General features: G+C 37.8%; 1 protein-coding gene across 1 annotated transcript; it reads right to left on the reverse strand.

Moving 5' to 3' along the window:
- Window positions 1–4626: 4626 nt before the first annotated feature.
- Window positions 4627–5778, reverse strand: OR6S1 (olfactory receptor family 6 subfamily S member 1). Its single transcript, XM_001502653.4, has one exon. The coding sequence runs from the start codon at window positions 5663–5665 to the stop codon at window positions 4670–4672; it is 996 nt and encodes a 331-aa protein (XP_001502703.4). The 5' UTR covers window positions 5666–5778; the 3' UTR covers window positions 4627–4669.
- Window positions 5779–11559: the final 5781 nt, after the last annotated feature.

An 11559-nucleotide genomic window follows, 5' to 3' on the forward strand; every position in this document is an offset into this window, starting at 1 on the left:
TGGAGGAGCTGAAGGAGGAGATCCATTGGTGCTAGAGGAGTTGTAAGCCCAACTGAAGCCCCATGCCAACAAGTGAGTGAGCCACCAGTACCAATAAGTACAAGCAGCACCAGAGGCTGGTATTCTACGCCAATCTTCAGGATGCAGTGGCTGCTGTGTATGATATTTTCACCTTCCAAATCTCACTACAGATTTCTCCATATCTATATAGAAAATTTAGATCCATATAGACAAGAAAAATTTGGAAAATGCAGTTCCAGCTTAGATAAATTGGCACGGTATAAAGTCACCACTTGATCTATTCTCTTTTCTAGTCTTTCCCTATAAAATGTGTGTTGGAGAATTTCTTAGCTTCTTTTAAATGTTTTCTATGTCTTTTTCTTTCTGTGCTGTATTTTGTAAACTTTCTTAAGATCTATTTTAGTTTACTAAATATCTCTTTGCCTCTCTAATCTTCTGTGCAAGATATTCAGTCTTTAATTTCGATAATATTTTTCATTCTAGACTTTTTATTGTTTTTTGTAACTGCCTGTTTTTATTTTATCATGCTATTGCTCTTCAATTTCTTTAAACATTTTAAACATTCTTAATTTACACTCTATATCTAATGTTTATATTATCTGAAGTTCTTAAGAGTCTAAGTCTGCTGTTTATTGTTTATCTGCTGACTCCTGTTCTTAGAGTCCTGATTGCTTGTGTGTCTTTTTGTAATATGATAGCTTTACTGATATAATTCACCCATTTTAAGTGTACATTTAAATAGTTTTACTATATTTGCATAGTCGTAAATCATCACCACAATCAATTTTAGAATATTTTTATCGCTCCAAAAAAGAAACTCTGTACCTCATTAAAAGTCACTCTTCATTTCCTGCCAACCTTCTGCTGCAGCCCTGGGCAACCACTAATCTACTTTCTTTATATATAGATTTGCCGATTCTGGATGTTTCATATAAGTGGAATCATACAAGATATGGTCTTTTATGACTGACTTCTTTCACTTCGCATTGTGTTTTTAAGATTCATCCATGTTGTAGCACGTATCAGTATTTCATTCTTTTTTATTGCCAAATAATATTCTGTTGTGTGGATATGCCATATTTTATTTATCCATTCATCAGTTAATGGGCATTTGAGTTGTTTCCACTTTTTGGCTTTATAATGCTACTCTGAACATCATGTAGAAGTTTTTGTGTGGACACTAAAGTTTTCATTTCTCTCAGGTATATACCTAGGAGTGGAATTGATGGGTCATATGGTAACTCTATGTTTAAACTTTTGAGGAACTGCCAGATTGTTTTCTAAAGTGGCTGTACTATTTCACATTCCCACTGGCAGTATCTGAGGGTTCCAATTTCTTCACATCTTCACCAATACTTGTTAGTATCCGTCTTTTCCATATAGCCATCCTAGTGGGTGTGAAGTGGTATCTCATTGTGGTTTGATTTGATTTCCCTGATGACTAATGATGTTGAGCTTTATGTGCTTATTGACCATTTGTATAACTTCTTGGGAGAAATGTCTGTTCATATCCTTTGCCAATTTTTTAATTGGGTTGTTTTCTTTGTATTATTGAGACATAGGTGTTCTTGTATATTCTAGACACAAGTCCCTTATGAGATTTATGATTTGCAAGTATATCCTGTCTTTTTGTGAGATGTCTTCTTGACTTTCTTGATAGTGTCCTTTGAAGCACAAAAGTTTTTAATTTTGAAAAGTTCCTTGTATGTGTTTTTATTTCAAGGATTATGAGCTTATGTTCAAGAAGACTTTATCTAAGGGAGTCTTGTGCTATTTTTGCTGAAGGTGAGACCCTCTTGAGAGATTTTGTATTCATTCTACCTGTGGGTATTATCTACTGGGAACAATGTTTATATTAATATATTAGCTTGGGGTTTCCCAGAAGACACAATTTTGTGTATGAGGGCAGAGCTTCGATTAAGAATTCTGAAGGATGACTTTTTTCTTGAGTAGGAAAAATTTGCTAATTGCCTTCCTTTGCTGCAAGGGAAATTCTTTTCTGGTTTACCCTTTCACTGACAATTGCCCTCCAAGGGTTCTAACTGTATGTGGGAGATTCCATTTCAAATAGTCACTGGAGTAGGTCTAGTGTGAGGATGATTACTACATTCAAGCTGTTGGTTACTTGAGTTTAGCAGTCTCTCTCAGGGCAGTGGCTATCATCTGCTCATCAGTTTTTCATTCAGTTAACAAATATTCCTTGGGCAACTTCTATGTACCAGGCTCTGTTCTAGGTGTTTGAAATGTATCCTTATTTTCAGCTTCCTCTTAATTTGTGATCTCTGGGAATAACCTTTATTTTCTTGACAACTTGGCTAATGTTTAATGGCTTCATTGAAGAGGATACACCTGCAAAACAAAACAAAAAAAAGAGCAACTGGAAATGTAGAGAGAAAATCAGGCACTTGTGGCCCCAGGGAAGCCAAAGAAAAAGACTATTTCAAATAAGAGGCCAAGATCAGTTGTGCCAAGTGCTGCTGAGATTAGATGAAGAGTAAAAAATTCCTTATGGGAAAGGAATTTGTAAAATAAGATTGAAAAAATAAAATCACAGATTGCTCCCTGATACAATTTTTATTTTGTTATTTCTATCCCTAATCATATTCAATTTCCTAATATTTACTCTTATGTTTTATTAGTAAAATGTCATCTTGTTAGACCCATTTTTAAATTTCACAATGGTCTTATTGCATTTTCACCCATGGTTAGATATATATCTTACCCAAAAGTCTGTGTATTCCTTGATGGCAGGGACCATGTATTTGTACTTCTCCATACCAACTTTCTTCCCAGAACATGGTAGTCAATACGTCTTTATTGAATTAAGTTGAGTCCAAAGTAATTTCCCACAATAAACTAATGTTGAAAATAGATGGTTTAACATGCTTTATTGACAAAATATAGGGGGAATTCCCTCCAGAAATGCTATAAACTGTTACATGAATTCCTCTCTTTGGCCAGTGTCTGGGATTGACTTCGGGTTTTCGAGCTCCATGAAATCAGGTAGTTTTTAAGGCAATACTTCATCTGGTCTCTGGGCAACACTTCTAGATCACTCCAGAAGAATTCTTTCCCCCCCTCAAATCACTGATCATTCTTTCCAATTCTTTAGTTTTCACTCAGAAATCTTTCAGGATAGAAATATTTGGTGTGTGTTTTTGTGTATTACTAATAGAACTAGATGAAAACATTATTATTTCCAATGCCCATTGTAGCTTTACGGCCTTCTCTTTGCATGCTAATCTTCAGTTGTCAATTTTGCGGCACTATTTTGAGGTTGATGTGCTATCAGTCCATATCTTGATATTTAATTTTTTTAAACATTGTCTCTATGTATACAAATACTCTCCAAAGTGGAATTAATTCCTGTTCAATGAATGATAGCCTCTGAAAATTTCTCTAACAAGAACATACTAGAAAAGGTAAAACAATTTTCATACAACCTCCAGTGTCATTTTATAAACCCTCTTACCATTCCCATTCCTCCGAATTGTTATTTGTCTCTCAATCTTCCTCTCTAAACTCAAAGCTGCTTGAGGTTAGGAACCATTTCCTGTTCAGCTTTCCATATATTAATATATTACAGTATCCAACAAAGATGCTTAACAGATCTTTGTTGAATAAACGAATAAATAAATGAATAAATGAATGAACATTTGTTCAGGATTTCCAATGGCACCACAAATGGTAATCTCTATTCCCTTTCAAATATCCAATGAGGTAGATAAAATGTACCACAAAGTCTTGTTCTTGGTAGGTACAACAATAGTTGGCATTCTTAACTCTGATATCAAAGGTCCTCATCTCAATCTCAGTTTTGCTAAAAACAAAAGAATTTTGAAGACAAGACATAAAAGAATGTAAAAAGGTGGACAAATGAAAGGAACATAATCCAGTGACAAAATGAGTGGAAATGTCTTTAATTCATCTTTGTAATAAAGTGAAAATTAGAAAAACACATTAAATGCTATTATTCATGAAATCTCTCATTGGTCTGCTTTTTCAGAGGCACCTGGGATTGCTGTGGAGAAGTGAATAACTCCCTTATTAAATTTGCTTTACCTCTTTTCCATCTGACAATAAATGCAATTTGGGGGGGAAAGTGTATACAAAAGTATCCAGATAATCTATTTATTTTATTTTTATGATTATAAGGAAGTTTTTCTTAAAATTCTTGATTTTCATAAACAGCTGAAAGACTGAACTGAGAATTTTAACCAGTTTATAACTTTTGGCAAAGGTCGCACATAGATCCCTCTAAGAATTGGATTGAAGCTATGAATTCTCTTCCTAAACAAATGCGTATAGGCTCAAATACATAAAATTTACATATTAATGGTGCTTATAAATTTTCTGAAGCCCATACTTAGACTCCCTGACGACCATGGACCCTTAGGTTAAGATCTCACAGGTTGGAAGTTCTTATGGTGTAATGACCGTAATGATTGTGATATCAATAATAATGTGGATTTATGTATGAGATAGAATCAAATTTTGCCTGAAAGAGAAGAAGGATAGACTTGTTAAATCTGGAGTTCTTTAGTGGTTCCAGCACTCAGTCGTTTGGTGATGTCCATGCTGATGGTAGGAAGGAGAATGACAATGGAGAAGACTTGGACTGAAGACTAATTATCACATCCCTTCACCTTCACCTCACTGTTTTCTTATTGAAACTCTTAGCAAGTAAAAGATCCCCCCAAAAGCCTGCTACCACCTTCCTGAACATGTCTTTCAAAGCTTCCTTGACTCGCTCATTGCGCAAGGCATAGATGAATGGATTCAGCAGTGGTGTCACAAATGTTGTTACCACTGTCACTGCCCAGTTAGTATCCACAGAGCCACTCTGTGATGGCCTCACATAGAGAAAAATGGCACTTCCGTAGAAAAGAGTCACCACAATCAAGTGGGAGGTACAGGTAGAGAAGGCCTTCCGACGGCCTGAAGCAGAGGGGATGTGCAGGACAGCCAGGACTATGTGGCCATAGGACACGGCAGTAATCATCAGTGAGGATACAATGACAAGAGAGGCAAGGACAAAGTCAGTTTCCTCCAGCTTCTTGGTGTTGGTGCATGCCAGGCGGAGCAGTGGGCCACTGTCACAGAAGAAGTGCTGCACTACAGCATCCTGTTCACAGAAAGGAAGCAAGGCCACAGCCACTGTGGGGCCAAGCACAGGGAGTAGTCCCCCCATCCAGCAGGCCAAGGCCACCCAAAAGCACACAGCACCATTCATGAGCAAGGGGTAGTGAAGAGGGTGACAGATGGCCAGGTAGCGATCCACAGACATGACGGCCAAAAGCAGAAACTCAGAGGCCCCAAGAAAGAAGTAGAAATAGAATTGGGTAATACATGCAGCAAAGGAGATAGTGTGTTGCCTCGAGAGGAAATTGCTCAGCATCTTGGGAATGATGACAGAAGTGAGCAGGATCTCTAGGCAGGACAGGTTACCCAGAAAGAAGTACATGGGAGTCTGCAGGCGAGTATCACCTCCTACCACCCCAACAATCAACACATTGCCTGTTAGAGTCAGCAGATAGACAAGAAGGAAGACAGAAAACAATTCTGCTTTTGTGCTGTTGAGATTCGGGAAACCTGCCAGGATGAACTCTGTCACACCACTGCTCTGGTTCCCAGCAGAAGCCATTATCTTCTCTACCTGTGCAACAACATGAACATGATCCTGGTGATCTTCTCCAGATCAGGTCTTCTCCAAAACAATCCTGAAACTTATTTTATCATGATATGGCACACATATCCCCACATTTTCCAATTACAGAGTCTGTTAAGACCTAAAGGACCTGAGGTCCTCATCTAACTGATTTTAGAGCTGGGGAAGATTTTCCATAAAGTGTAGCTAAAACTTAGGTATGAAAATGCCAAGAGCCTCCATCTTTACACTTCCTATTCTCAAATCTTAACTGATAATACCTCATTATTATAATAACAATATCATTGAGCATCTGAGTTGGGCAAAAATGTCAGAAAAATGATTTTGTGAAGAATATGATTCCCATTTAACCAGGATCAGAACTTGAGCCAGACTGCCTAGCTTTGAGTTCCAGCAACTCCACTTACTAGCTGAGTAGCCTTAGAAAAGTTACTTAACTTCTCTGTGCTCCTCAGTTGTAAAATACTCTAAGAAGCAAGTGAAATAATAGTGAAAAGGGCTTAAAAGAGTTTCCAGCACTTAGCTCACAAATGATGTGGTAGAGAAAGCCCTGGACTGCAAGTTAGGGCACCAGACTCTAGACGTGGCCTGTCACTTCCCTTGGAAGGCTATCAATGAATCCAGCTCCTGTTTGTCCTTCAACTGGTCTGCTGTAGAATGAGTCATAGGAATCTAGACCATTAGGATACCTATTATACGAAATTACCCTTTTCATGGTGAATTCCCCAGGAACCCAAGAGCCTAACTGAACTCAGCTTGTCACAAAGTGCTTGCCTATCTAAAGCAAGTTATACCATATTTAAAAGGGATAATAGGGATAAATACATTGATTCAATCAGTCAGTCAGGTATCTGCATCTATTTATTTAATGTCAACTTCAAGCTAAGTATTCTGGGTAAGATTAAGATGAATGACTCAAGCTTTTTCAGTCTATGATATCAATGCAAGGCCTTTTCACAAACTTGGGTTCTATTAGATGACTAGCCAGAGACAGAAAAAATTATGAGTTCCTGGCTGTAGTTATTAATGAAATCAGAAATTAAGTCCTTACTATTTGATCCAAGTCCTTCCAGTATTGAAGACCACCACCAGTTATAAGAATCAAATCAATGATGTCCTGAAACTTTGTTTAAAAATGCCTCAGTTAGAATACTGATTCCCTTTAGCCATGCAAAGCATGAGAATTGACCTTAAGGCCTTGGTTCCCTGTCAGCCCTATTGTTCTTTGTTCCCAGGAAACATTAGGCTCTTAGAATTTCTCACCTTTGAATCCCACCTGAGTAGGAAAATTATTGTCTAGAATAAAGCAATTCTATGGTCTTTCTCCCTAAGGATTCCATTCAGAATCTCATCTTCCTCCAGCTTCTATAGAAATTGCTTTACTACCAGTAAAATCATTCAAATTTTGTTGTGTTGATTAGGTATCAGGTGCTATTTTTGGTGATTCAGAGATAAAAGAGACACTGTCGCTATCCTTATGTAGCTCACTGCCTAATGAGAATGACAGAAAAGTTAATATGTGTCACAGGTAGAATGTCACAGGTAAGCATGGGGTCTCAGGGGGCACACAGGAAGGGAATCAAACAGTTTTAGAGAAACAAGAAGTATTCAGGAGAAAAGTGATGCCTAAAATAAATACTAAAAAATTAGTATGGATTTGATAGAAGAGAGGTTTTTTAATGGAAAAGGGCAGCATGTGAACATAGTACATTTGAGCTGAAGCACAGAATATAAGGTGTGGAGTGGAATGAGATAGGACTGGTCACCTCAAAGGGGACTCTTTCTGGCTCTCTGTGAATTACTTCTATTGAATTGAACCTAACTACATATTAAGTGAGAGGAAGAGGAGTCCCAATCCCAAACATGGAAGGAATTCCTCCTACCTACACCTGAATGTCCATGATGTTTCCATGAGGGTGGAGATCACCCTACAAGAATTTTCTTTCCCTTTTTATGACTCAGTGTCTTGCTCCATCATGCAGTCCTTCCCATACCCTGTACTGTGAGGCTGACAATAGCCTGGAATCCTTGGAGTTCCTGAGGATGGGCAAAGCACTTGGGAAAACAGGCAGCAGGTGGATAATCTGCTTCTTCTCTGTGCTTCCCTCCTAAGTAGAATTCCTCAGATGCTGTTCTTCTGCCTTGTGGACAAAGGGTCTTTCTTATCCTAAGGAGGCTGCATCATACTGCCCCTTCTCATGGCCATGTCGAGGTCAGCCATAGGGCCCACCCTTCCCTCCCTGTAGAAAGAGTGTCTTCTGCAATGTGATCACTGCCTTAGCCTTGAACAGATACACTTCAAGTGAAGGACAATGATCTCACTCCAAGGTATGTCACTGCAAGAATAGCATGGGGCTGGAAGGCAAGGGGTGGATATGGAGGGGTTAAACCATTCAACTATCCATGAAAAGACTTAGTACATTTACCTGTAGTTTCTTTTGTCTCTGATGGTTGAGAAATGTTCCATTTAAAGCCAAGTCTTCACTTTTTTGCTGATGAGTTTTAAGTACAAACTGTCAGTTTTCCCATCTTAGACCCCATCCTCCCTGGCTCCTGGCTTTAGCCTTAGTGCAGAGGAAGGAGAATGCTGAAGAAGTCACTGATTTCTAACAATCCTCCTATTGAAGTATGGGATCCTCCAGGCATAACTTCAGTTTTCAGTGGAGATGCCCCAAAATGAAGATTGATTGATCCAGATATCAGGAGCCCAACTAGCAGCAGTGCCTGCTAGGGGAAAGAGACCCAAATGATGAGGAGATAAAACCATAAGAGAGAAAGAGAGAAAATAATTCTTACAAGACCCAAGGGAGATTTGCAGTTCAATGGAAATTTACCAGGCTCCGTGCTTGATAAACCTGAAAAGGAGGCTGACCCTTCATTCAACAAGGGGTGACTGGGAATGTTTCTGCCTTCATCTGTCAACCACCCCAAGCCAGGCAGCTGCAAAAATGTGGAGAATACAGTGGGAATGAGAGAAAGGTTGGAGTTTGACCAGCTGTGAAAGGTCACAATCATCATCCAGCTTTCTCCTGCATGGCACTCAAGGGAAATGTTTATTTCCCAAGTAACACAGATATTGTGTCTTCTCCCTGAGGACTTAAAATGATATTGGGAATCTCTCCTCTAGCTTCTGGGTTGGAAAGTAATAGGAGCCCCAAGGGTGTGATAAGACAGAAGAAGATTCCCTGCGTCATCTCTAGCTTCTTCTGCTTCTCCCAGCCTTGTACTTTATCCTCTGGTAATAGCATATACCATACCACACACCCAAAACATTCTTTAGAATTATGGACCATTGCTCACAGTTTTCCATTTGTGTCCACTCTATGCCTCTGACTAAAGACTAACTCTCATTCATCCTCAATTTACTGTGGTGCATATCAGTTCTTCTGAGACAACTATAAAACTTTGTTGAAAGAAATTAAAGAAGCCCTAAAATAAAGGGAAAGTCATCCTACATTAATCGATTTGAAAACTTGATATCATTAAGATGAATACTAACCAAAGCAATCTACAGATTCAATGATTCAATCTTTATCAAAATCCCAACTGCATTTTTTGCAGAAATGGACATACTGATTCTAAAATTCTTATGGGATTGCAAGAGGCCTCAAGTAGCCAAAACAGTATTGAAAAATAAAAATAAAGTTGGAAGATTCACATTTCCTGATTTTAAAATCTTCTACAAATTTACAGTAATTAAAACAGTGTGATATTGGCATAAGGATAGACATAAAGGTCAATGAAATAGAATTAAGAGTCCAGAGATTAACCCATATATCTATGGTCAATTAATTTTCAACAAGAGTGCCACGATCATTCAGTGGAGAAAGAATAGTCTTTTCAACAAACAGTGCTAAAACAATTGGATATTCATGTGCAAAAAAAAAAAAAAATTGGACTCTTAGGTCACACTCTATACAAAATTGAACTCAAAATGAATCAAAGACCCAAATGTAAGAGCTAAAACTATAAAACTATTAAAAGAAAACATAGGGGTAAATCCTCATGATCTTGGATTTGGCAATAATTTCTTAGCTATAACACCAAAAGCATAAGCATTGAAATAAAAAAATAGATACATTGGACTTGATCAAAATTAAAAATTCTTGTACATCAAACAACACCATCAAGAAACTAATGCCCTTAAAAATATGATAAAGCTTCAGAAATTATTTTAGCAATGTCTGTCTCCATTTTATTATCTCTCCCTTTTATTGACTGGAAATATATCCTCCTTTATTGATCCACAAATATTCTTATCTTTTCTCTCCTATTTCCTATTATTAATCATTTGCTCTACCTTCTGGGCACTTTCCTTGTCTTTATAACACATTTTAAACATCTCTGCTATCATCTTTTTTAATTACTAAGAGCTCTTTTTTGTCCTGAGTATTTTTTTTTTCATAACATCCCTTTTTGTTCTATGATGGCAACTTATTATTGAGAACTTTAAGACATTTAAAAAAATAAAATTATCTCCTCCCTATATGGTCACTGTTTGCTCTAAGTTACCTTTTCCTGCTTATTTGTTTCAAATAAAATCACATTAGAAAATTTTTTTCCAGTAGTTCGCTGATTCTTGGTTAAATGTTTATATTTAAGAGAGACTAAGTACCTGTTTGGAAGCTCTGAGTGCGTGGATTGTCCTTAATGATTCAGGGCCTTACTCTATGGTGATATAGCTGGCTTGTTTGTTTGTTTTGGTGAGGAGGATTGTCCCTGAGCTAACATCTGTGCCAGTCTTCCTCTATTGTGTGTGTTGGATGCCGCCACAGCATGGCCTGATACGTGGTGTGTACGTCCACACTGGAATCTGAACCTGCCAACCCCAAGCTGCCAAAGCAGAGCAGGTGAACCCAACCGCTATGCCACTGGCCAGTCCCTGGCTAGCTTGTTCTTTAGGAAACACTCATGCCAGTTTCTTCAGATTTTTCACGTTGCACTTGTCAGACAACACAAAGAAAATTCTTCAGTTTCCCTGTCTAGTTGAGAAATTTGTGGAGACTAAGGAAGCATCTCAGCAACAACTATACATACATTTATTTAACCCCCTAGTTTCAGAGGTGAAAAAATCCTCTTTTTTCACATGTTCCAGAGACAAATCCTCTAACCTCCTGTTGGGAGTGAGACAGGGACAACAATCCGCCTGGGTAATAAAGAAGTTATGTAGAATCAAACTACTTCTTCAACATTTTTCAATCAATCCTCCTTAATTTAGCCTCCACTCACCCCAACTTCAAAAATGTAGAGGGACTCTGGAATAAATTGAGCTGATTCTTGGTTTTTCTCACTGCTTGAATAGAGTTAATCTTTTTCCGTCAATCTTTCTATATCCGTTACTACTAAAGTATCTGCTTTCCTTCTTCCAAAATATTGTTCCTATTGTTTCCTTTCCCAAACTATGGTTTTAGTGAGGCTTCAGGAGGGAGTGAATATAGATGTATGTATTCAATCCTCCATGTTTATGCCCATATTGACCAATTTCTTTGTTGACCTTTCCTTCTTGTATCTCATTCTCTCTAGGTTCACTTTCTGTCTTCCTGAAGTATGTCTTTTAGACGTCCCTTTAATAAGGACCGGTTAGTCATTAACCCTCCCAGTTTTTATCAGAAAATGTCAATTTCACCATTGTTCTCGATGGTTTTTCTGCATACGTGATTCTAAGAGTTATTTTCTCTCAACACTGTCTTCAAGTTTCTATTATTAATAGTGTTGGGAAGTCAGATATCATCTTAATTGTTATTCTTTGTAGGTAATGTCTTTCCTCTGGGTGCTTATAAGATATTCTCTTTGCCATTGATATGCTAGAGTTTCACTACATCAATGCTTAGATTTTTTTGAATCCCTGCATAGTCAACATTGTGTTTCCT

The sequence above is a fragment of the Equus caballus genome, chromosome 1, assembly GCF_041296265.1.
Source record: "Equus caballus isolate H_3958 breed thoroughbred chromosome 1, TB-T2T, whole genome shotgun sequence".
Taxonomy (NCBI): domain Eukaryota; kingdom Metazoa; phylum Chordata; class Mammalia; order Perissodactyla; family Equidae; genus Equus; species Equus caballus.